The 27,186-nt window shown below is 37.4% G+C and overlaps 3 protein-coding genes across 5 annotated transcripts; 1 reads left to right on the top strand and 2 right to left on the bottom strand.

Moving 5' to 3' along the window:
• Positions 1 to 4,302: 4,302 nt before the first annotated feature.
• LOC131936593 (uncharacterized) lies at positions 4,303 to 7,962 on the top strand. 2 transcript variants are annotated; one of them, XM_059293650.1, is made up of 5 exons: positions 4,303 to 4,331; positions 6,099 to 6,352; positions 6,465 to 6,636; positions 6,876 to 6,998; positions 7,355 to 7,962. In XM_059293650.1, exons 2-5 carry the CDS (start codon positions 6,114 to 6,116, stop codon positions 7,535 to 7,537), a joined length of 717 nt encoding a protein of 238 aa, XP_059149633.1. In that variant the 5' UTR covers positions 4,303 to 4,331; positions 6,099 to 6,113; the 3' UTR covers positions 7,538 to 7,962. The 2 variants fall into 2 exon arrangements, with proteins under 2 accessions (XP_059149633.1, XP_059149632.1); XM_059293649.1 differs by lacking the exon at positions 4,303 to 4,331 and adding an exon at positions 4,815 to 4,867.
• A 242-nt stretch (positions 7,963 to 8,204) lies between these two features.
• LOC131936592 (NIF3-like protein 1) lies at positions 8,205 to 12,971 on the bottom strand. 2 transcript variants are annotated; one of them, XM_059293648.1, is made up of 7 exons: positions 12,855 to 12,971; positions 12,078 to 12,200; positions 11,554 to 11,850; positions 11,060 to 11,258; positions 10,017 to 10,131; positions 9,767 to 9,893; positions 8,205 to 9,108 (listed from the first exon to the last, which is right to left on the bottom strand). In XM_059293648.1, exons 2-7 carry the CDS (start codon positions 12,136 to 12,138, stop codon positions 8,831 to 8,833), a joined length of 1,077 nt encoding a protein of 358 aa, XP_059149631.1. In that variant the 5' UTR covers positions 12,139 to 12,200; positions 12,855 to 12,971; the 3' UTR covers positions 8,205 to 8,830. The 2 variants fall into 2 exon arrangements, with proteins under 2 accessions (XP_059149631.1, XP_059149630.1); XM_059293647.1 differs by having other exon boundaries at positions 12,806 to 12,888.
• A 4,335-nt stretch (positions 12,972 to 17,306) lies between these two features.
• Positions 17,307 to 20,666, bottom strand: LOC131936575 (uncharacterized). Its single transcript, XM_059293625.1, has 3 exons — positions 20,501 to 20,666; positions 18,908 to 19,300; positions 17,307 to 17,911 (listed from the first exon to the last, which is right to left on the bottom strand). Exons 1-3 carry the CDS (start codon positions 20,532 to 20,534, stop codon positions 17,397 to 17,399), a joined length of 942 nt encoding a protein of 313 aa, XP_059149608.1. The 5' UTR covers positions 20,535 to 20,666; the 3' UTR covers positions 17,307 to 17,396.
• Between the last annotated feature and the right edge of the window lie 6,520 nt (positions 20,667 to 27,186).

Below are 27,186 nucleotides of genomic sequence, written 5' to 3'. Positions count from 1 at the left end.
GATTTTCTTTAACTATATAATAATACTTTACTATTAAATTACTATAAAGAGAGGCGTAGGTCACTATGTTATCTAATGGATAATAATAATACTAGTATTTAGGAAGAGACCCACGCGTTTCTTTATAGTAATTTAAATTGTAGTGTATTATACTATAATTAAAGAAAATAATTTTGTTTTCTCCCTTTTAGTCCATTATTAGAAAAAAAAACAAAAGAAATAAAAAGAATAATAAAAAACAAACGCAAATGTGGTCTGACACACACCCTCACTACAATAAAGATGATGGCTATTATAATTTGACACGAAAACAACAGTACATAATCTTTCGACTTAGAACAGGCCACAACAGACTAAATCAACACATGCACAAAAAACTAAAGGTTGGGTGTGGCGAAATGTGCCCTTGTGGCAAGGCCCCGGAAAATTCGGAGCACGTCCTTCAGGAATGTTCTCTGTATAGCCAGGCACGAGTCAGACACTGGCCCCTGCCCACCCCACTCAGGGAAAAATTATATGGGGCACCTGCCAAACTGGAGACCACAGTCCGGTTTGTTCACGAAGTTGGACTTGTCTGAATCCTCCACCATATTCTCAATTAAGAACGAAGAAGAAGAAGAAAAAAAAAAACAGGTTATTAAAACTTTTTTTTATAGAATTTTGCTCCAGTACTTTAAATTCTTTATTTAGAATGGGGTTGCATGACTAAAAACTATTGCGCACCAAATGAACATGATAACGAGTGTATTATAATTTGGAATAATTGGATAAGACTGTCTACTAATTTCAGAAAATTGTAATTAATTCATTAAAAAATTAATTAGTTATCGAATTAAGTCAAATTTAATGTCATATTGCACTGTCTTCATGTCTTGACCACGTGCCAACTTTGAAACGAATCTGTTAGTTAGAAGTGCCCGAAATTTCTCTAGCCCGTTTCGATCTATGACGACAGACTGACGACAATGGAAGCAAGTTAAATAAAAGCTTGTAATAAAAATCACAAGAAATTTACAAACTTACTTAAATTTTGGCAACATTCATATAAGATTTATTAAAAACATAATTTTAAACATATAACTAGCTTTGTAGGGTTACACGAATAAAAACTACTTAGTACATTATCAATGTGACGAGTGTATACAAAAAGTTGTAAGCATTAAGTTTTATCGTTCTACGATGGAGAGTTAAAACGTTCTTTTGAAGAATACACAGTGGCCGAATAGATTTTTATATCGTGTGGTTTGGGAGTTCCCTTTACATCAAGGTGTTCTCTTCTATTCAATCTGCCCTCATATGTTTCGACCAAGACAACAGTGGCGCTTAGAATTCGTTAGTTAAGAGGTTATTAAGTGTAAAGAAAACCAGTAAAGAAGACATTTTCAGAGTTGGAGAGGAAGAAATTGAAAGACATGCCAGGTCGCCGAAAAACATCATCGACATGCGCCAAACTGGAGACACATTTTTCAAACTGCGCGCCTTCAACTTCGACAACAATACAACCAGAGGTTGATGTGTCTAAAGATACACAAGCACAAAATATCCCGGCAACCACATCATCTCTTATGCAGAATCAACTCGTCGAGACTCAAGACAATAAAGAATTGTCCATTGAGATTTTAGAAGAAACCCATTTAAAAGACGATATCGGCAGAACATTGCCAGTCAAACTTAATGCTTTAATTGAAACAAATCTTGAATATCCGACAGATCATTTTTGATTTGTTATACATCCGTAACACCGGATCAAGTACATTACTGGAGTTAGGTCCTTGTCAACCAGGCCCAGTGTTTCTTCCAGACTTTTTTCTCCGGGGAGGGGGGGGTGGTGGCACTTGATATTTTCGGGGGGGGGGGGTGGTGGTAGTCAACATTTTTCGGGGGGGGGGGGGAGGACACTAGTAAAATTGTGTATGTCTACTATATACATTCCATCTCGTTCGGGGGGGGGGGGGGCTCAGTTTTACGATGGGCTCACCCCCCCTTGAAGAGATGCCTGGAAGAAACTCTGACCAGGCCTCAAAGATGCAAATGTAAATTTTTTTCAAAAATTTTAACTGGTCGCCACTTTAATGCCAATTGGTTGAGGAAAAGACCCATACGAAGTGTTGTGCGACACTGGCCAGTATATTCACCCAAGGCAAGTAATATGATTTGTTTTGCTGGTTAGCTTTTTAAAGAGAAGTCAGACACTTGGGGTGATCAAAAATTAGTTTGTAGGAGCTTTACTAAAGGTCCCGACAAATTGAGAAACATGAAAACTCCGAAAATCTCAAGATTGCAAAGAGAACTTTTTCTTTTAAGACATTTCGATTGTTTCAAGACATAATATGTGGCATTTTAACAACAGAAAAGAAGCAAATAGAACAGAGCAGAATAATACTTGAAATAATTATTGATGCAGTTCTCTATTTATGATAGCAGTGATCGGTGTTCAGGGGACATTGTGAATCTCAAGGTGTAGGAGAACCTACATTTTTGGAACTTTTTGGAACTTTTTAAGCTCCTATTTAAGAAAAAAGAGATGAATTGTTAAAACAACATTACATTTAATTTTCGGTGACGTACTTAAGTCCAGGTAGTAAAACGACCTAATAAAGTCTAACCCTAGACCGAATTTTAAAGAAGATAGTTCGTGACATGACGATAGCTAGGTATTTCACTTTGATTGTAGATTCAACTATTGATCAATTTTCTTTGTCTATCGGATATGTTACAGAACACGAAGACACAATCGAAAGATTTATTCAATTTTGTGAACCCACAGAGGTTTATTTTTCAAAACGCTTCTAACAGCAGTCACAGATTTAGGGCTGTCAATCACAAAACGCTTCTAACAGCAGTCACAGATTTAGGGCTGTCAATGACCATGTGCTATGGTCAGTTCTACGATGGAGCAAACACCATGTCTGGTGAAAAAGCAGGCCTACAAAAACAAGCAGAGTTTCTTCCAGGCATCTCTTCCGGGGGGGGGGGGGGGGGGGGGAGGGGGGAGGACGCGTGGTCCCCACCCCCAGGTGGAATTTATATATCAAACATATACTCTTACTAGTTCCCCCCCCCCCCCCCCCCCCAGGAAAATGTAGACCGCCCCAACCACGAAAATATCAAGTGCCCTCCCCCCCCGGAGAAAAAAGTCTGGAAGTAACACTGCAGTTAAGAAAATAGCTCAAGAGGTATCATTTACACACTGCTGTGCTCATAATTTTAATTTAATTATCATATAAGTTTTTTCATCTAATATTCAAACACAACTGTTTTAGGAGATCTGGAAAACATTTATATATTTTTCACCGGAAGTCTAACCCGTCATGCTAATAAACTATTAAAAGAGGAGCAACGTAACAACATAGAATCATTTTTACTAACACTCAGTGGCGTAGCGAGGTCGGGTGTCACCCGGTGCGGCACTTAATGGTGTCACCCCCCCCCCCCCCCAGAGGCGTAGCGACCCTTCCTGGCGCCCGGGGACCAACTTTCCATTTTCCGTTTGCACCCCCCTCCTCAAACTTTAGATTTGCACCTCCCTCAAACTTTCGATTTGCACCCCCATCCTCCACCCTTATCGGGATTTGTCAAATTGGCTCTAAAAAAGACTTTTTAACACTCGAATTAATCAATAAGTGGAATTATCATTTTTCTCTATATATTTAGCTATTTTTTGCCTTGGTTTAGATGTGCGACGTCACATTTTTTCATTATTTTAGTCGTTATTTCACGTTTTAGAAAGCTGTTTTAATGAATTGTAATAGAAATTGATTAAAATACTCTATGTTGATAGAGTTCAGACAAGGTTTTGGAAAAATATCGATGTTTTAAGAAAAATTGAACTGCAATTTGGGGGGGGGGGGGGGGGGGGGGGGGAGGGGGAAGTCTGAGGTTTCACGTCATTTCAGAGGGGGGGGGGGGGGCGGTGCTCTGGCCTTTAGCGACGATGTTTGACGGAGGGGTAGGGGGAGGTAAAAATCGTCCAAAAAAGCGTGACGTCATTTATGGATGACCCCGCGGTACAACGCGTTAAATGCTATCGCTTTGTTTTACTGTGCAACCCATCTGCAATATAGCGTACTAGTTTAGATACTGTTCGCAAACCAAATATTAAATATATTAGAGTACGCCGAATTATAGATAGTTACTCTAGTTAGCTGGAGTCTCTACTTCAACTGACCGAGGCTTCTTTTGAAAGGGAGGAAATTAAGTAAAGTATTGACTATGTAAAAAGCGATTATAGGATTATCTCCTCTGTGCAAATGTAGGTATGCCGAGGTTTATCGAATCGCTACTATTTCCCGGAATGAAAGAGTGATACATTTTTTTTTCTATAGGGCATAGTAGGTTATTTTTTGTTTGTTTCCTTATTAGTGTGAAATAAATGCAGACTGTTCCCATCCGGTGTTTCTTCCAGACTTTTTTCTCTGGAGTGGGGGGGGGGGCACTTGAAATTTTCTTCCGAAGAGATGCCTGGAAGAAACTCTGTTCCCATCTTACGTGTAGTGGTGCAACCTCTAACTTAAAGCAATGTCCTTGAATGTACCATTACATTAAAGCAGGGGTCTCCAAACTACGGCCCGCGGGCCGCATGCGGCCCGCGAAGTCCTCTCATCCGGCCCGCGGAGATCTTTTTGTCCAACGAAAAATAGTTTGTCGGTGATTGTTGAGGAACTTTGTCCAGAAAAATCAAAGGCATGCCTGGAAGAAACTGGCCCCCGACTGAAATTTGATAGTTAATGCGGCCTTCGGACTGAAAAGTTTGGAGACCCCTGAATTAAAGGGAGGCTAGTAAGGAATTTTTATTTTATTTTAGTTAGCAGAGTGGCCTATATTGCGTCGGTAGTAGAGTCAAGTATTCATTTTCGTTTAGTTACAGGTTAGTCTTGTAGTAGTGTTAGTGTACAGTAGTGTACACTGTACTACGCTTATCATCCTTATGTAATATGTAGTGACAGTACTTAGGCCTAGTACTTAATTATTAAATATTAATTAATAATAATAGCCTACCTAGAGTTAGTTGTTACTGTAACTGTTAGTAAGTGAGTGTTAGACTGTTGTTAGACATTTAATTTTAACTTTTAAAGTTTAAAATTAATAAAATTAGTAGGCCTAATTAGTAATTAGTAATTAGTATTAGGTTAGGCTAAATACTAAAAATAGTAGAATTTAGATTAGGCCTATTATTATACTATTATATTTATAATATAAATTATTATAAATATAAAATTTTTTTTTAATTAAAAGTTGGACAAATAATACTACTAATAGTACGAATACTATTGTAACTATTAGTATTGTATAAGTATTAGCCTATCCTATTAGTCTTAGAGTACACTCTTAGACTATTGCTATTACTATTAGGATTAGGGTAATCTATCGTTTTGGGTACGTAAAATCGCCCGCGACTAGTAATGTGAAAAACAGGTGACTCCTCACATTTTAATAATTATTTCACATTTTGAGGAGGATTTATGTTTTGAAAAATGCAAAAATGTTTCCTTGTTTCATTTATGTACCTGTTTTTAAACAATTGAATTAAAACTTTTCAGTAATAAATGAACACCAGCGATGTTTCCAACAGATGAAACCATGCTCATTTACTATAGCAGCCATCTTGTTAAAGTTTTATTTTTATAGACTTATAGCCCGAGATTCAGGCGGAAGTCACTCTATTTTACAAATGGCTGCTGTTTATATAGTTAGCAAATCTTGCTTGCAGACACTGATGTTTAAAGTTAATTTCTGGCCTATATTAATATATTTAGCCATTGATTTAGGTTTATTATTCATTTATCTATAATATTTGACACAAACATATCACAATATACTTCTATTACAGCCTTGACAATGAGGTAACGTTTTCGTACATTAATAGCCGCGGGCGATTTTACGTACCCAAAACGATAGATTACCAGGATTAGTACTATTAGTAATACTACAGTAATAGTACTAATACTCTATCAATATTTCAATAAGCCCAAGGCCTAATATTTTAAATTTATTAAAGATAATAACAAATATCACCTATATTTTAGTTTTTAAATTAGGGCCTATACAAAACAATAGTTTTAATAGTTAAAAATAGTGTTTGTCAAATTTGTGTAAAGGTTTAAAAAAACAACATGGATCAGCACATCCCTACAGAGTTACCTAAGGAAGCAAGTTCAGATCCAAATAAAGAAAAAACAGCAGACATTGAAGCTACTAACAATTGGGATCTCAAGACAGAAAATTATTTGACGCAGACGAAAATCTGGCCCGTGATAGGCAGGCACATTCTAGCCCACTTTGATGACACCTCCATTGTTGTTTATCAAGCCTTCAAACCATCCATTGCAGAATTTGCTGTCCAAAACCAAAGGTCTGTTGACTTTTATTCAAAATTTACTGTTAATCTCAATAGTCACACGAGAAATTTTATTTCAAATTTTATTTTCATTCTTCTCATGTCAATTTTTTGAAATCCTTGACAGATTAGGTGGACCAAATTACAGTGTGGATAGAATGTCTTGGATTAAAACTAACTTCCTTTGGATGATGTATCGCTGCGGGTGGGCACAGAAGGCCAACCAGGAGAGAGTTCTTGCTCTGAGAATCACCAGAGAAGGTTTTGAGGATATTTTGTCCAAGGCTTTGACGATCCACGTAAGATTGTAGATTTTGTGGCCACTGTTAATGTATGGAAAGTTGTCCCTGCTAATGATAAACATAAAATATTGTTATTATATTTCATAAAAGCAAACATTACCTTGTGTTTGGAACTATGTCTACATTACAACTAAAAAGATAACATGGGTTTTAAAATTTGGTTGCTTGACTCATTAAGCATAATTGTTTCAATCTTTTTGTGCTTTAAGTCTATAACTTTAATTTCACACTTTTAGAAACAAACAGCTCTAGGGATTTCAACCAAAGATGTGGAGGTAAGACTTCAGTGGGATCCTGACCACAACCCAAGGGGAGAAAACCTGCAACGTCGTGCTATCCAGCTAGGACTTAAAGGAAAGGTGGGAAATGTTTTAATTTATTTACTTCTCAGGTCAAATTGACTACCATTTTACACTTCATAGTCCATAAGAATGAGGGGTCAATCTGTTTCAATGACTTGGCCTAACAGGGGAATGTGTGGTCAGCACTACACTCATCTGACATGTACCCACCTGGGTGAACTGAATAATGTCAAATAGACTCCAGGCTGGGAACCAATCTCTACACATTACCATTAGTGTAGTCTATCTTTGACCATATGGTCCCATCATTTGATTTGCATTAGATGTAAAAAAAAAAAAAACTCTGAGAGTTAAAGTAAAGAAGTTCATAACTTTTTCTCATTATAACTGGACATATTTATTTTTTCTTGCAGACATTGTTGAACTTTACAAGTACATACATCGTCAACATCAAGGATATAACAGACTTTGTACACCAGCAATACCATGTTTTAACTACCAAAGGCGAAGACTCTCTTCAGTGTCCTTGTGAGAGAATTTATATACCAATACACAAACAGACATGTCAACAAATTGATCTTTCTGAAGAAAAATAATAGAAGTAGTGAACAGGATTTACAATGAAGTATAATAGGCAGTTATACCACCCAACAGCTGTATTCAACACAGTTTGCCTGTAAAACGAAGGTGTTCAGTTGGCATGCAGTTGTGGCAGTAATGGATACACCAGGGGATGCAGGAACAAATGCTTTTTAAGTGACATTTGAAAAAAAGCCATCATATCTTAAAGTAAGCATTCAAAGTAAGAATGTCAAATGTGAATCAGAATGTTGGTAGTGTTTAATAGTGAGCATTACAAAATGTCTGTTCTGATATTAAGCTGTGATGCTTGAAATACAATGGGTTTCACTTCCATTATTTTGTGTCCTGTGTGTAAGGCATGACAAGAAGTGAGTTATTTAAATTTTGAAAAATATGTTATACTTAAACTAAACAGTTGATTAAAAATTTATTTTTTCAATCCTCTTACTTCATCAGTTCATGTTTTATGTATTCTTTGTTATGGACACTGTTAAAGGAAATTGTATTGCCTCATTTGAACTACAAGTCATGATTTTATGGGGTAAAAAACCAAACAAGTGACTCAACATTGGGCATCTTGTTTGGTTGTCAGGCACTTCCCAGTGTTAACAGACATTAGTCACATTCCTAATCAAGATATGAATGTTTTCTTTTTAAAAAAATAAAATAACAAGTGTTAAATTGTATAAATAAATTGTTTATTTTCTCTGGACAAATAGCTTTTTAAACATAAAAGGTATGCACAAGCCAAGATTTTGTGTAGAATATTTTACATGTGATATCTCTGTATAACAGTGTTTTCTTCAATGTGTAGAAACATAGTAAAACACTGAGATTCCCTTAGTAATGTGGTTAGTGCATACCCTTTTTCTAAAGATACTTTTTATTTTTAGTGTTTTTTTTTTGTCTGGAAAAAAAGCATTTAATTTAATAATAATAAAAAAAAAACAATAAGAATTTTAAAAAGAATGTAACTAACAAAGCTTGCAATAAAAATTATTCAAAAGTAAATTTAGGGCAGTGCTAAGTTTGAATTATTTATTTATTAAGAAACTTATAACAATAAAACATTTACATAAAGGTGAACAAATAACCATGGTATAGTATTGCATGTAGGAAGCCATTTATCAAAATACAAAGTTTCTTACGCACCCTAAATTACACAGCAGATCACAACAACCAACATTATGTCTAGCATGTATTACAACATAAAATTCTATCGGTAGCTTTGTTAACATTTTAGCAGCATTACAATGAGATCACAAGGAAGCAGATTATGAGATTAAAGGCTTATAGGCACATAATTTTTAAACCACTATAAGGGGATCACTGTCAGAATCAGCTAAAAACACTTGCATAGAATCACCAAATGACTTGCTTAGTTTTTCTTCGACCACCTTCAAGTACCCCCTCTCTGTGTTACTGTGGTGGCACAGGATGACATTGCATCCACGGTGGACGGCGTCCAGGACCTCGTGGTGGGACATCTCCCCTGTGAGCAAGAGGTCAGCTTGCACCGACCCTAGGACCCCTGACCCTGATCCAGCGCAAACAGCAACTGACTCGATCTTGTCTGTTTGTTTACCTACGGAGATCATTAAAATGTAACACTCTAGTAAAAGCAAAATTTGATGACTATATTATAATTAGTAGAAGTAAAGATTCTTCTTTAGACCTAACGATCCATTGGGCAGATGAAGTGGAGTTCATATTTTTCTTGACCTCTGCATATAAAGGGATAATGTAGTCAGCACTATGCCCAGCCGCCTTTACTTTCCCTAACGTGAGTTAGATACCCATCAGAGTTGGGTGGACTCAGGGATATTTCACTAACTTGAACTTGGATTCGAACTCGAAGCTATCGGGCTAGCAGTCTAGCGCTCCACAGCTAGGCCACTCCGTCCTATATATTACGATTAGGTTATGATAAAATTCTAGCCTTAACATAATTGAATTTGAATACAATATCAGTGAATTAAAAGTTTCAAAAAGTTTGTTCAGTTAAAAAGATTACATGACTATAGCCTAGATGCTTGTAGGTATACATTTTTTTTATTACACTGAGCAAAAGCTCTGCAATGAAGGTTACAATATTTTAAAACCTGTTTTTTTTAGAAACATAGCCTGTGGTCACCATTACAGTAATTGAAATAAATGAAACTTATTCAACCTTTTGAAAAGTTTTTCAAAGATATGAAACAACATAGAAGACAAGTACAGCTAAAAATAGATTGTACACTTACTCTGGGACTTTGCCACACTGACATGCTGTAATTTTAAATGAGATTTAACCATTTCTATAGCAGCATCCAAGCTAATAGAGTTAGACAACTCAGCTTTTCTGCCAAAACCAGTTGTTGTCCTTGGTGCCTATTCATAAACATGAAAGTCTTTAACTTCAAGGAAGACAAATATTAAAAAAATAAATAAACATGTTCTAAATTTACTAGTGAATGCTGTCTAAAATTCCTCACAACAGAAAGCATAAATTACCTTCATTAACTGTTTGATGCTCAAATGTTCAAGGCAAGAGTTCAAGGTCAATCCTTTCATCATACTAGTCAGTTCAGATTTGTTGCATTCCACACACAGCTTTAGAGTTTCAGTCCTAGATGGAAACCAACCTTTACATGAATGGTCTTTGTTGTTTGAAACATGTAAGCTGAATTCTAAACTAGCAAAACAGAACTTGTTTACATGAAGTAAACTGAACAGTGAAAGAGAACAAAAAATTATATGCACTATGTCTAAATTCTAAACAAGCAAAGCAGAACTTCTTTACATGAAGTAAACTGAACAGTGAAAGATGACAAAAAATTATATACACTTTGTCTAAATTCTAAACAAGCAAAGCAGAACTTCTTTACATGAAGTAAACTGAATAGTGAAAGAGGACAAAAAATTATATACACTTTGTCTAAATTCTAAACAAGCAAAGCAGAACTTCTTTACATGAAGTAAACTGAATAGTGAAAGAGGACAAAAAATTATATGCACTATGTCTATGTACAGGTGGCTATTTAATGTAGAAAAACCCAGAAGCGAGAATTGTAATAAAGATAAGATAACATCCACTAAACTGCACCCAGAAAAATAATGGAGAGCGGCCTAATGTTACAACAGTCGGAGGATATAGCTAGATACCAGACAATATGCGTTGAAAGATATGAAACTCTACCACTGATAGTCTTGTTTTCAGATTATTATCCAAAATCCACAAAATATAATATGTGCAGAAGCAGTGGATATATAAAATGTGTTTTGTAGGGTCTTCACGCTATATTCTATAATTCATAAACTGAGAAACAAATTTTCCCAATCAACACAGAGCAATTATTTAGTAATTTATCTAAACTTTTTTCACAAGAACAAAACTTTACTTTCATATTAAGCACAAAACAGCAAGTTTGCAAATATAATCTGGTATAATATCTGGTATAATCTGATATCAAATCCTAACCCTTACCCTAAAAGAAAAACTTACATTTCCCTATGTTTTAGGCTTAATGCAGAAGTGCCAAAAACTCTTAACTTACGAGCCAACTTTAACAGGATGTGTCTTAAATGCTTCTTTGTTTTTCCTGAGCCGCGACTCTGCTGGGAGCTGTGACAGTAGTACTTGATCGCGGATTTCTTTTAACTTGGATGGGTCGATTTCAATTTCTAAGGCATGAGTCAAACCATCAGGAAACTCTTCTGTTACTTCTATAGGAGCAAGTGTGTCTTTCTTGTAATCTAGAGACATATTACAATGAAAATAAATTCTTTAATCATTTCTTGTATGAGATAAAACTACAATTTTGCTTATAATTTATATACAAATCTTTTAACTTAAAGATGAAGGCTTTTATAAAATTAAATAGCTACATCCTTGAAGAAATTTGGAATTAGAATTCTTATTAACTTGTAATAATTTTTAAATTTTGTAAAATATAAGATTAATAAATTTAGGCATCAAATTTTTAGGAATCAAATTTTTAATAACTAAGGTACATATAGCTAAAATAACAGTAACATGTTTTTTTTTTACCAAAGGCAGAAATGAGCCAGTCATTCACTCCATCTTTCACTGCATCAAAACTTGTGTGAGGTGAAAATAATGCTATTCTGTTTTCTATACATTCCACCACAAGTCTCTGTTTCCATGAATCCTGTGTTAGTCGCTTGATAGGAGTAAAAATCGGCGGGTGGTAGGAGATGATGAGGTCCACAGTTTTATCTTTGGCCTCTTCCATAACACCGCTGGTCAAATCGTTGGTCAGCATAATTTTACTGATATACTTGGGTGGTGAAGGCTCAACCAGCAGGCCTACATTATCCCAGCTAGCTGTGGATGGTGGGATATAACAAATGATTAAATAACATTTCAGGTAAATGCTGAATTTCAAAATTGATTATCTACCAAAACAAAAATATTTAAAAAAAATTCAATTGTTTAACCAACAACACTTACAGCTTGATAATATTAAGAAACCTATGTTACTTCTCTCTGTGAGTTATTTCTGATTTATCAAACAGTTGGGTTTAAACACATAACTACAATAACTTTTTTACCTGCTAAGCTAAGAGGTGCAAGCTGCTTAAGTTTAACCATCACAGACTCTAGAGAATTCATCCTTTGGTTCTTTGATGTATTGTGAATGCTTCTGTGTCTGGGCAGTGATTACTTAAGTGAACCTGAAAAAAATAGAAATAAAAAGGTCAGGTGATAATCATGATTTACAAAAATAGTTATAAAATCATCGCAATCGTATAGCCTAACAAGTAATTAATTATTATAGAGTGTAGAGTATAGTGTATAGCCCTCCAGCTACTAGATCTAAATACATATTAAACAGCAACTTAAGTATATTACTTCTAGTAGTATTCATAATCTAAATTCAATTTTGTAGTTATAGGCTAATTCTCATATTTGTTTTATTTTATTTAAAGGCCTACATAACATAGGCCTACTTACTACTTTTACTATAGATCTAGTCATTAGTTAGTTATTATTGTTAAGGATAATAAATTTTTCTGCATAGTTGTACACAACAACAAATATAACAAATAGACATAAATCTTCTTATTCTAGGGCATCTGTGAATGTATCCATCCAAGACAAGTAGCTGCTGCTTCTAAGATTCTATTATTTAAAGCTAGTGTACTAAGTACTAGATCTAGATCTAGAAATCTAGATCTAGATCTAAGTAAGTATTAGTAATGTAAGACTAGACGGTAAAAAGCACTAAAATTAACTAAAATCAAAATAAAGCGCCACAAAATATAATAGAAATATCAACCCCAATATTTTATTATTTATTGTTTGTGATAACTCATGCGGAAATCTACCGAGAGTGGAATAATAGCCGACAAAGACACGAAGCTTTTACATCGACAACTGAAGTTTGTTGTTATCTGATAATTATATATTCGTCTTTTTACTATATCTCTCTGGATCTATTCCTATGCCGTTAGAATTAGAATCCGAGGTGCAGATGCCATTTATATATTTTTTTCATCATGGGGTCGTCCATAAATGACGTCAAACTCGTAGGTGGGGGGGGGGGGGGGGTCCATAATTTTGTGATGGTGTGTGATGAGGGGGGGGGGGGGGTCTGATGGTAGGACGTCACACTTTTGCATTATAAAACAGCAATGTTAGAAAACGAATTTTAGCCGTCATTTCGCGTTTTAGAAAACTGTGTTAATAAATTGTAATAGGAATCTATATATATAATTCTCTTCTGGGAGCCGTTAGAAAACAAGCTGCAAACGAGCCTTACAATCCCCTCTCTTCCTCTCTGTCACTATCACTACCACTACCACCCCCACCCCACCCCCTACATTATCTGGTGAGCTGTGGTCACGTTAATGTTTACAAATCGTAGACGGGTTTAGTGACGGCTATCAGGGGCAGATAATTTAGTTTGAAACGATTTTAAACTTACAAGAGGTTACTAAGTGGAGGCTGCTTTCACGGGGGGGGGGGGGGGGGGGGGGTGTAGGGTAGGGGTTGGGGGAAAGGGAGGGGGGGGGGGTTAGTGTTTAAAGCAAATATTTTCAATGGCAGCATTGGTACTGTCGAATTCACAAATTATGAATTACTGAAAAGTAGAAAATAAAACAACTAAATAGCGGCGTATGATACGCCGCGGGGCGGCTCGTTTATTAAAATACTCTATGTTGACAGAGTTCAGACAAGATTTTGGAAAAAAATATCGACGTTTTATGAAAAATTCAACTGCAATTTTGAGGGGGGTTGTAGACTGAGGTGTGACGTCATTTTAGGGGGGGGGCCTGGCTTATTGTGACTATGTGTGACGGAGGGGAGGGGGGAGGGAAGAAAATCGTCAAAAAAATCGTGACGTCATTTATGGATGACCCCCAAGGCTAGTATGAAATTGATCTAGCTCTAGATTCTAGATCTAAATACAGGGAATTATTTTAAAAATTAACAGGGTCTAAAACTATTTCATAATTTTGTGAGCTATATGATGAGTGACGAAATAGCGAAAATTTCCTTTTAGAAATCTATGCAATTTACAGAAATGCTGTCCACAGACTGAATGAAATATAAAATGTTTGCTTGCTTTTTCTTCTTTTTTTTTTATGTGTGTTGGAAACAATGTCTTCTGACAAATGCTGTAGTGTTTTTAGTGTAAACTGTCTACCAGTGACTTGGACGTTAACCAACAGTCAGACCTCTGTTCTTTTCACTTTAGAGTCGAGATTTCTAGTCCTAGGTGTAAAGATAAAGTAAAAAGAAATTCGCTTCCGTATGGGAAAAGAGCAGATGTTTTAAAAAATGAACTTACGTAACAAACAACTACCATATGAATAGCCGTGAATCATCTTTTTATAGGCCGACCAAAGCGTGATGATTTTTAAAACTATTTTAGTGACTATTCTAAAACAACTTGATAAAGATTTATCTGTACATGACACAGTCCAGCCAGAGGCGTAGCGATCAGTTCTGGCGCCCGGGGCGAAGTATCAAATTTCTCCCCCCTCTCTGGTACAAAATATAGTTATTCTCGTTGGAAAAAAAAAAAAAAAAAAGCGCCCCGACCCCCTTTTGAAAATGTTTTTTTTGGGGGGGGGGGGGGAAGAGGGGGGAGTTTAAATGAACCAGGAGAGAAAAGTATTTGTCTATTTTTAAAACTTTGACTGTGCAGCCCAGAATTTGCTTTTTTTTTATCCTACCCAGTTTGCCCCCCCCCCCCTTTGGATCACCCCACCTGCCCACCCCTAGCTACGCCTCTGAGTCCAGTCCTTCTAGGTCATCTACAGCTGGCCTGGAACAATCTTGAGAGATAAGACTTGATTCGACATCTCCAGAGACACGTAGGTCTATCTGTTACTGAAAAGTTTGTCTTCAAGTATATTTAAACCATCGTGTGTGAAATCAGCATCACAACAATGATGACTAAGCCTTGACATAAGTAGTCAACCACCAACAGTGGCGTATATAGACCTATAATGTAAATGAAAAGCGTAAATGAAACCCCCAACCCTCCAAAGGGTATGTATGTAGCTACCACACTGACTAACACTGACTAACATCACTGACTAACATCACATAATACATCAACAAACATAGCACAGCACAAACTTGTAATATAATGTCAACTTTAACGTCACACGGTACCCTATACACTATTGCTCACATACAGAAGACGTGACTATAGCGTGAACTTTCACCCTTAGCGTCTATATCGAAGGATCAGGTTCATTGATTTTAAATTTTGTTTGTATAGTTCATTCGAGTGGCTGTGGACCGTGCCCACTTTGTATGTATGTGATGATTAAACTGGGGTCGGTCTGAGCGGTTCGGCGGAGGTCAAGCCCCCCCCCCCCTCCCGACTTATAAGATTCACGATCGGATTTTGTCCGTGTGTACGGTAGAACTATTATGAAAGGCTCGGTGAATGCGCATATGAAACTGGCAAGGTTCTGTGATTCCAAAAAGGTAAAGAACCACTTGTCTGAACTGTCCTTCCGCAGCGGACACAGGTACAACTACCCAGAGTCACAGAGGTCACATGACATGGGAATACGGTGCTCATCGCTCACCGAAGAGCATAAAAAATTCATCAATAGTTGCGGTCCCACAGGGGCCGCAACCAAATAAATTGTAAATTATACCCCTGAGATGTATGTGTTACACAAGTCTAAAAAATATTGAATGTATGTATTTCTTTGTTATTGTATATATATATATATATATATATATATATATATATATATATATATATATATATATATATATATATATATATATATATATATATATATATATATATATATTAGTTATTACATTATTGTGGCGTGTAGAATTACGCCCACAAATACATGCGTGGATTGGTTGAATTTAGCGAATGTCCACATTTTTGTGTATATTTTGTCCAGGCATAATTTGTGTAAGTTGTGGAGTGATAGCTGTTTCTGTACGCCCGTGTGTATGTTGTAGACACATGTGTAAATCGCACACCAAATATTCGCACATTAGTTTCTATCGTACAGAAAGAATTTCACACATGCCTTTTTTAAAACAACACAGCTTATGTAACTTGATGTTTCAAATATATTTTACAACAAGTAATCCTGAATGTCTGTTATCAGGATTATATAAGTCTGTGCTGTTTGTTGAATAAAATACTTAAAAAAAAACTTTTTAAAAAACCACGTTTTTCTTGTGGACTAAAAAGTAGAAAATAACTATTTACATACATTTGATGACAAAAAACGTGGGTACGTTCACCATCAAATTTCCCGACCCATCTGCCCGACCCACGTTTTTTGTCATCAAATGTATGTAAATAGTTATTTTCTACTTTTTAGTCCACAAGAAAAACGTGGTTTTTTAAAAAGTTTTTTTTAAGTATTTTATTTTCTCCTTTTTAGTCCGTTGCTACACATGAAAAACGTGGTTTTTAAAAAGTTTTTTATATAGTTTATTTTCTACTTTATCTAATCACTTGATTAAGTATGACTTGACTAAGTGTTTTTAAATACACGGACTAAAAAAATCTTGAGCGACCGATACGCTTTAAACAGAGAAAGGGTGTAATTTACGTTGCTGGCGTGGAGATCTACTCACGAATCACGTGATCAAATCTCCCATAAACAAACAAATAAACGCGAAGCTGAGTTAAGGAAAAACGTGTTTATGTGTATTTTAGCATGCCCAGCGTACCAACCGTGTCACCGTTAACAATGTGTTACCGTGTCCGTTCTCCTTTTTAGTCCGTTGCTACACATAAAAAACGTGGTTTTTTAAAAAGTTTTTTTAAAGTATTTTATTTTCTCCTTTTTAGTCCGTTGCTACACATGAAAAACGTGGTTTTTAAAAAAGTGTTTATAAATACACGGACTAAAAAAATCTTGAGCGACCAGGATTCGAACCTGGGTTGTCGCGGCCACAACGCGAAGTACTAACCACTATACGATCACGGCCAGCGCGCTCACATCGATTGGGGCCGAAGTAACTGTGTCAATAGGCCTCAAGTCTTGTCGGTATCTTTAGAAATCATGTCCTCAATTTTATGGTCCTTGGGGCGTAATTAAATTAAGCTAATTACGGTCACTAATTGCTAGTTTTTATGATTGCATCTGAAATTGTTAGGCGAAAGTAGCATGCATGCCAAATTTCAGGTCTCTAGAGCAATCAGAAGTGGGCTAATTTTCGATGTCAATTTTAACAACAAACATCCAAACAACCAAACAAACAAACAAACGCGAAGCTGAGTTAAGAAAAACGTTTTAAAAAAAAACATTAGAAACTTTTAGAAACGAATTAGAGAAGGGGGGCTATATTTAATTTTACATCACGATAACATTGCTGATACAATGTACTGAAACTATCAAGTTAGGTTGGGGGTAGGATAAGGTCTAACCAACCAGCGTGTTGCCGGACGGACAGATGGACAACCCCACGTTGATGTTGGGGTTGTTGTTGTTGTACACGTGCACCAGGATGTCGTACAGCGCCGGGTCACGTGACTTCATCTGGTCCCTGGCCTGCTGCAGGGTCGGGCAGAGGTAGCCCCCGCAGAGGTTCATCCCCCCGGAGTTGACGATCCCCTCGTGGGTCACGCCGAAGAACGCCGCCGTCGCCATGGCGAAGTACTCCGCGGAGTTGGCCATGGCGTAGGAATTCAGGTCCCACGTCTGGCGTTGCTTGGCAACGTTGTAGGCGTTGGTGATCTGCTGTTTGACGGTGGCCGTGGCGGCGTAGAAGTTGACCAGGTGGCCGAATTCGTGGGACAGGATGTTGACGGTGTGGTGGTAGGGGTCGTTGTTGGAGCAGACGACGATGTCGTCCAGTACCACGGCCCTGGAGTTGGTCAGGCCGCCGATGTCTTCATATTTTCTGCCGTCAAAAGTGCAGGTGTTGGAACATGATCCTACGGACACGGTAAACAAACATTCTTTAAAAATAGCTCCATACAAATAATTCGCATTCATAGGCCTTTATTTTTAATATTCTCTTTTTTTTTTTTAAAAAAGGATTACCCACATAAATACCCGTGTTTCTTTCAGACATTTTTCTCCGCGGGAAGGGCTCTTAAATTTTTCAGAGGATGGGCTTAAATTTTGGAGGGGGGGGGGGGGTAGGCGGAGCAAACACTGGTTAATGTATACATTCCCTATATAAATTATATACAGGGGCGTAGCGAGGGGGGTGCGGGGGGTGCGGACCGCACCGGGTGACACCATTTAGGGGGGTGACACCAAGGCAAAATATAGCAAAATATATAGAGAAAAATGATAATTCCACTTAGGAGAGTGATTAATTAGAGTGTTAAATAGTCTTTTAAGAGGTTGGGGGTGCAAATCGAAAGTTTGAGGGGGGGGGGGGGTGCAAATCGAAGGTTTGAGGGGGGGGGGGTGCAAATCGAAAGTTTGAGGGGGGGGGTGTAAATCGAAAATTGAAAGTTTGTCCCCGGGAAAGGTCGTTGCGCCTCGGGGGGGGGGGGGGGGGGTGACACCATTATGTGCCGCACCGGGTGACACCCGACCTCGCTACGCCACTGATTATATATATATATTTTCTATTTCGTTCGGGGTAGGAGGTAGAACGCTACCCTTTCAAAGAGCTGCCTGAAAGAATCTCAGTAAAATACTAGCAAACCAGATCTAGAATGGAGGAGATAATATATTAAGAAGCGAAGTCGTTTTTATGTTTGTTTGACATGCCCTGAGATTTAACAGCTATTGATAAATCAAGCCTATTTTGGGAGGGGGGGGGGGAGGAATTATTTTAACTATACCTATTTAATATATATCTATGAAAATAGATTTAAAAAAAAAACAACATATTTATGAAAGATAACTTCTTAGTTGACTTTAATAAGGGTTTATTTTTTTTAATAAAAAAAATTAGCTTCGTTTCCAGTCACCTTCACAAGAGGAACCACAAGTTCCGCTGGCCAGATTCGCCATCTCCGGATATATGGTCAGCTTTTCCGCCGCGGTGAAGATACCAACAGTTCCTCGGGTCAATGTGTTGAACATACTCGCCGGCATGAACTTCGTCATCTTGAGAATGACGTCAGCGGCCACGTCTAGAGCGTGCTGGGAACACCTGGGAGAGGCTGCGATTTCCAACTGCGCATGCGCCGTGTTGAGAGTTGTCGTGAGTTGGCCGTTGGCCTCGAGGTAGATGTACTTGAAGCCCGGCAGACGAGCTCCGGCCTTGGCCTTGGGGAGAGTGCTGAGGTAGCGGAAGTCTTCAGTCGACAGGAAGTGGTTGGGTGTGCCGGAGCCATTTTGGAATGGCAGGGAGCATACGCCTGCAAGAAAGAGACAGAGTTTGTGTAGTAGGCTTGACCGAGTTCTTTTAACTCACTTGAAAAAACTGTATGATGAATAAAATGAAGTACCGACTTGTATACCTATAGTTAAATGACCATCGAGCTAACATTGGATTTATTGACAACAATTTAAGAGACGTGAATCGATTTGTAAGGAAGTATATGCAGATATAATATATTTTCCATATAAAGTAATCGCTTTCTGTGCGGTTTTTACTTCAAAACACATAAACCAGCCTGTGAAAAAACGCCACAGCAAACTATAAAAGACGGTCCGTAAATGACGTCACATTCTCAGTTGGAGGTGGGGGGGGGGGTCAGTTTTTTGTGTGTTCTGATGTGTGACGAAGGTAAAGGTAGTTCAGAAAGTGTGACCTTGAAATTTACAAGCAATTTTTGGAGGATTTGACTTTTTGTGTGGCAATTAGGGTGTGGCGTTAAAAAAAATCAACCCGCAAATAATCTTGACTTTGTTTATGGAAGACTCCCAATATAAGTGTGTTATGTATTCATCGTATCATTTTTCCCCATTCATGACCAATACACGTGGAGCAGATAAAGTAGAGTTTATCAGTTTCAGTGACCTCGGCATACATTAGGATGCGTGGTTAGCACTATGCCCAGCCTCCTTAGTTTCCCTAACGTGAACCAGGTACCCACCAGAGCTGGGTGGACTCAAGGACGTCCTACAGACTCGAAGCGGGGATCTGAACCCTAAACTTTCGAGCTAGCAGTCGTTAGCTATAATGTTATATCATGCACAAATATTTATTTTAAAAAATGGCTTATACCAATAAAATAATTAAAGATGTCTCATTTTGTGTTGTATTCATTGTCAAGGTATCCGATCATAACCCCCCCCCTCCCCCATGGACATAAACTCCCGCTACATAAACCCCCTGGATAATAAACCCCCGATTGAGGTTTATATAAGAAAATACTAAAGATAATGAGAACCAAAAAAAATATAATTAAAAACAAAACCAACAAGAACAAAATCAGTTATCTAGTTAAAAAAATAATGTTTCTCAATGTTTGAAATCTTAAAAAGATGATCAAAGATTCTATCAACGCACACATAACGCACCATATTAAAAAAACCCAAAAAAATCGCACAGATATACCAGTCTTAATTTTAAACTGCTACGACAGACAAGCACCTAAAGTGTAAGGACCCACCTGCAAACAGGGACACCAGCACCAGGACAAACATGGTTCAGCAGTAGACTCACACCGTAAATGTCCGTCTAGTGTATGTTTGTCCGCATCACTTATCATTGCACGTTTTATGTTCGTGTCTGTGCTATCTTGTCTAGTAGGGACAAAAAATGTGATGTTATTTTTTTTAACATTAACAGCGTCAAGGCTTTGGCTGATTACAGAGTTTAGATTCCAGACAAAGTTTAAGTACCAATGTTTTAACCTAATTAGTCGGTCAACATAAAGGCGTCACAAGGCGGGGAGCGGGGGTGCGGTCAGCGCTGGGTGACACCATTTAGGGGGTGACACCAAATACAAAAACGTAAAATTTACTGTCAAAATAATTTTTTTTTTATCTTAACGAAAATTAAAACAGTAGCGGGGAGAGGTGACACTAAAACGAAAAAAAAAGCCAAATTATTGGAGGGGGTGGGGTGGCACCCTCCGTTACCTCACCGGGTGACACCCGACCTAGTGACGCCACTCGGTCAATCATACCAACGTGATTGTAAAATTAAAAGTTCCGATATCGATCTACCCCAGGGCAGATGAGGTTCGTTAGCTGGGGACAGCGAGCCATCTAGGGGAGAAAACTACAAAATTATACTGCTGGCTTTTAGATTTTTTTCTAGGTTGAAAAAAAAAACAACTATCGAAGCAAATCCAAAAAGAAAAGCAGTCTGGAATCGGAGTCAGCGGCCTACATGGCGCATAACAAGTTGACACGTAATACTTTATTGCGTTGAAGGTAATCCCATCTAACATTATTATTAAGAACGAATAAGCAATAGCTGACTTATCGCCCCTGAAAATTAAAACGTTTAAAGCTTGTGGCATGTTGACAAAGCGTTTCAAAGTTCAAGGACGCCACTAATTTAAAATAAGTTCCGTCATTAATTAAATGGCGTTTTGATTGGTCAGATGTCAGTCAATGATTGATGTCAGGTGTAGAGAGGTTGTCTCGATTGGAATCAATCTTTAATGGTCACGTGACCAGCGACCCTCAACGAGCCGGTGAGTTCCAGCGTGTGAATTAATGATCTCGCTTTGGTTTTGTCGTGCTGACCTTGACCCCGTCAGGGTTCAAAGCTGAAAGGTCATTGTGCTCCGATTGTACAACGCAGTTGTGTCCGAAAAATCTAAAGAAAGAGGAAAAAATAATTTAAAATTTTTAAATAAAGTCGATCTAGTAGGGGACGGCGTGGTCGAAAGGTTGAACTCACTGCTGCTATCCCAAACGTAATGAGTTCGGAAATGCATGTTGATTAAAATAATACATAAATGATTAAACAAATAGGTCAACTCTTAGAGCCAATAAGAAAATATTGTCATGAACTGAGTATTTTGCATTGTTTTTCTAGGAGTCGCTATGAAATTTTTTTTCTTCCTATAATTCTAACGAGCCGCCCCGCGGCGTATCATACGCCGCTATTTAGTTGTTTTATTTTCTACTTTTCAGTAATTCATAATTTGTGAATTCGACAGTACCAATGCTTCCATTGAAAATATTTGCTTTAAAACACTAACCCCCCCCTCCCTTTCCCCCAACCCCTACCCTACACCCCCCCCCCCCCCCCCCCGTGAAAGCAGCCTCCTCTTAGTAACCTCCTGTAAGTTTAAAATCGTTTCAAACTAAATTATCTGCCCCTGATAGCCGTCACTAAACCCGTCTACGATTTGTAAACATTAACGTGACCACAACTCACCAGACAATGTAGGGGGTGGGGTGGGGGTGGTAGTGATAGTGACAGAGAGGAAGAGAGGGGATTGTAAGGCGCGTTTGCAGCTTGTTTTCTAACGGCTCCCAGAAGAGAATCATATATATACGAGCCGGCCCGCGGCATAACATACGCCGCTATTTAGTTGTTGTTGTTACTACTTTTCAGTAATTCATAATTTGTGAATTCGACAGTACCAATGCTGCCACTGAAAATATGTGCTTTAAAACATTAAACCCCCCTCCCCCCCCCCCCGTGAAAGCAGCCTCCTCTTAGTTACCTCCTCTAAGTTTAAAATCGTTTCAAACTAAATTATCTGCCCCTAATAGCCGTCACCAAACCCGTCTCTATGATTGTAAAATGTAAACATTTAGAGTGAACTACAACTCACCACAACATGTAGGGGTGGGGGCTGGGGGGAGGGGTAGCGATAGAGAGGAAGAGAGGGGACTGCAAGGAGGCGCTTGCAGCTTGTTTTCTAACTGATCCCAGAAGAGAATTATATATACGAGCCGGCCCGCTGCATAACATACGCCGCTATTGTTGTTGTTTTTTCTACTTTTCAGTAATTCATAATTTGTGAATTCGACAGTACCAACGCTGCCACTGAAAATATTGCTTTAAAACACTATAAGTAGCTCGTTAAGGACCATAACCCCCCCTTCCTTCCCCCCCCCCCTAACGTTTAAAATCGTTGGCTCTGCTTGTAAACATCTAGAGTGAACACAGCTCACTAAAACCATGTAGGGGTGGGGAGGTAGGGATCGCGTTTGCAGCTTGTTTTCTAACGGCTCCCAGAGGAGAATTATATATATAGATAGATAGATTCCTGCACGGATTATTCCCACTTCTAGTATCCGAGACTGGACTCTTCAAGAAATAGGTGTGTAAGGTTTTTAGTAGTGTTGTAATATCAGGTTAAAAGTTAAACTATGGTAGTAATACAGTGAAGTTTAAAATAATTTTGTAAACACGCTGAGAGAATTAACCAAGACTACAAGAACAGACCCCATAATTGGAGAGTCAAACAAGACGGTGTCCTAAATTGATACCTACTAGATTCATTCTTTGACAGGTGATCAATTTGATCCCTGACATACCCTTACTTGTAATCTGTGACGTTACCTGAATTTCTTACGGACAGGCTAGCTAAGGATGACCTACAGAACTGGCACCTAAACCAACCCAGATTTACATTACTACACAAATAAACTCATTTTCTTTGTGTTTACTCAGCATTAAAATCACTTGTGTCGCCGATATAACTGTATTATAAAAAGAAAACACAACCATTTATGCCCCCTCCCCCCCCCCCCCCACCGCCACCACCACTGATTTATCTATAATTTATAAGAACACGACGATTCTTTCACTTTATTCATTGCCAATACCTTGATGATTTTTCTTTGATAGACAATACTGTCATGCATTGTTTTTCCTGATAAATCACCACTACTGTCATGATTCTGTTATAATTATTTACCGTGAATTATAAAACGTTTGTTATGATTATTATGATATTATCAAAACTACTGTTATATTGTTATCTTTGATTTCCATTATGTTTATTTCCTTTGATGTTATCGACACTACAATGATGATTGTCTCCCTTGATTTTATCGACTGCCATTTTGATTGTCCCCTTTTAATTTGATCTCCACAACAATTATTCTTGTCTCCATTGATTTTATCGATACTGATTGTCTCTTCTTTTTTATAAACACTACCATTAAGGTTGTTTCCTTTGATATTACCGACACTACCACCATGATTGTTTCTCTTGATATTACCGACACTACCACCATGATTGTTTCTCTTGATATTACCGACACTACCATTATAATTGTTCCCCTTGATATTACCGACACTACCACCATGATTGTTTCTCTTGATATTACCGTCACTACCATTATAATTGTTTCTCTTGATATTACCGTCACTACCACCATGATTGTTTCTCTTGATATTACTGATACTACCACCATGATTGTTTACCTTGATTTTACCGACTATCCACCATGATTATTTCCCTTGATATTACCGACACTACCACAATGATTATTTCCCTTGATTTATCGCTACTACTGTTATACTCAAAACCCTGGCAATTAGTTCCACCAAGATGGCGGCTTAATAATAAACTGTTCTATAATTGAAAATCTATTTTTGTATCCATAATCCGACACCCTTGTCTAAAGAGTTTGATGAAAGAGAGCCCGAACATTTTGATTGGACACGACTTAATATCAGCCTAACTATAGCCACAGTGATGGTGTTGTTTCCATTATGACCGCCCTTGATTGCTCTCCCCTGGCTTAATTGTTCTGTGTGTGGATGGAGTTGTCTGTCGTGGTCGGTTGTTGGGTGTGATGGTGTATACAGTTGTTCGGTTCGTTAATGGCTTTGAGTGACTGAACGAACTTGACTTTATTGACTTGACTTTATTAATTTGACTCTATTGAATTGATTTTATTGAACTGACTATATAGACATCAAGTTGTAGACTTGACTTTAATAATAAGACTTTTTAAACAAGACTTCTATTGAATTGACTTTATTGAACTAACTTTATCATAGACATCAATTTATATACTTAAATTTAATTAACTGATTTTTAAAACAAGACTTTTATTGACTTGAATTTATTGAATTTATTTTTATTGATTTTGACTTTATTGAATTTATTTTATTGAATTGACTATTAAATATGCTTGATTGACATCAATGTATAGACTTGACTCTATTGATATTACTATTGACTTGACATTATGGACGGCATTATGGACTTGACTTTAGTGACTTGGCTTAAAGGACTTGACTTAATCGTTGGACACTACTTTTTGGTCAACACTATAAATATACCTACTTGAGGGTAAGAAAACAAACATCAGCACAAAAATAAACATGACTTTATGATCATGACTGAAAAATATGAAATGTAAGCATGGTTTTACGGAGGTGATAGCATGACTTTACGAATATATATTACGTATTATCTAATGACTGAAACAACATGACTGCACGACTCTCACTGCATGGATAAGAAAGTAGGCCCGTGGATGATTATTCGGTACATTCACTTCAATACATGATGTATATACCTGTATATAAATATGATTGTATAATTGTATTAACATAATTTTATGACACTTTATAGATATGATTTGGCGACCTCATATATACATATATATATATATATATATATATATATATATATATATATATATATATATATATATATATATATATATATATATATATATGTATATGTATATATATAAATATATATATATATATATATATATATATATATATATATATATATATATATATATATATATATATATATATATATATATATATAATGTTAAGGCATTCTTGTCAAACATGATTGTTTAGACTTGATTTTAAAATATGACTGAATGATTTTGCCGAACCTAACACAACGATTATCGATTTGGCGTAATTGCTATGAGGGTGGGGGTATACCGGCCGCGACACTACATGCTCGGCTTAAACAATTCCACAATTTTTCATTCTTTAAATCACAATCGCAAGCTATAGCCATGCACAATGAAGAACAAACCGAGGATTATCGTGCCAACCATTAAAAAAAAATTAGTTGTCTCGCGACCCTCGTTACACGGGGATTAAACTGTCCAACGCGCTAGGTTCGGCCATTTTGTTTTTCAGATCGAGGTTCAACCATCTACTGTAAAACTGACAAGGCGTGAAACACAGCTTAATGTCATCGTGGTTAGACCAGTTGGTACCGGATGATGTCACGTTGTCAAATTGTCATGGTTTCAAGTTGACATGTTGTCGCGTTCAAATGTTGTCACCTAGTCATGGTGTCCCGCTGTCACGTTGTCATGGTGCAAGGTTGTCACGTTGTCACATTTTCATTTGTTACCTTGTCATGTTGTTACACTGTCACGTTACTACATTGTCACGTTGTCATATCGTCATGTTCTCACGTTATTTTGTTACGTGCAAATATTTTAGCAATATTTCTTGCCCATAACTTGATATGAATTCATATTACTCCTGAAGATCTCATACTCAGATGATATAACAAATAAAAAGGTCTACGAAAGAATCACCAATGTGATTGGTTTTTTGAGAGCTTGCTAAGATTATCAAGGTGAAGTAACTCTGATGTCATGGGCATGTGATGCGATCAAGAGCTTGCTAAGATTATCAAGGCGTAGTAACTCTGATGGTATGGTCATGCCATACCATCACACTGACCACCAAAGACAATCAAGCAGACCATGATACCAGGTGGGCGAAGACGGGGAGGGCAAAGACGTCTTTGAACATCAAGCAATGGACGGGACTGACCGTTACAGATTTACTAACAAATAACAGAAGACCAGGAAAAACGCCAAAGAACTATAAAAAGTCAGCTACGGTACTCAAGTTACTTGCTCATGAGGAGGGGGGCGTGGGCGATTGATATGTATTCATTATTAATTTTTTACCTTTCAAGACTATCAAGACAAGGCCACATGGTCTATTGATAGAGGAACAGAAGTATACAACATTTAACTTTTTAAGCAACTCTGACGGAGAATTTCAGTTTGTTTAACTTGTGCTAGAGTAAAATAAAACAGCCGTTACCGAATCAATCAAGTCTCATTGTCCAAATGTCACGTGCTCGTACGTTATTTATAGAATTGAAAACATTCAACTGTAAACATTACTTATGCCTGTCATATCTCTGTATCACAGGCTAGGCTGTACAGAAAAAAATCGAAGTCCAGAAATAATTGTCCTACCGCGATGCACGTCCAGCTCAGTGGCGTAGCTACTGCATAGGGAGCAGTAACAAGACATGGGTTCTAGAAACAGAGGGTTCTATGACAAATGGTCTCAGGACAAATGGTCTCAGGACAAATGGTCTCAGGACAAATGGTCTCAGGACAAATGGTCTCAGGACAAATG

Source organism: Physella acuta, unplaced genomic scaffold (genome assembly GCF_028476545.2).
Source record: "Physella acuta isolate Inbredline_101_S28 unplaced genomic scaffold, ASM2847654v3 ptg000181l, whole genome shotgun sequence".
Lineage (NCBI taxonomy): Eukaryota > Metazoa > Mollusca > Gastropoda > Physidae > Physella > Physella acuta.
Note: the sequence above shows the minus strand (reverse complement) of the source record. Positions and strands in the feature narration are given on the sequence as shown.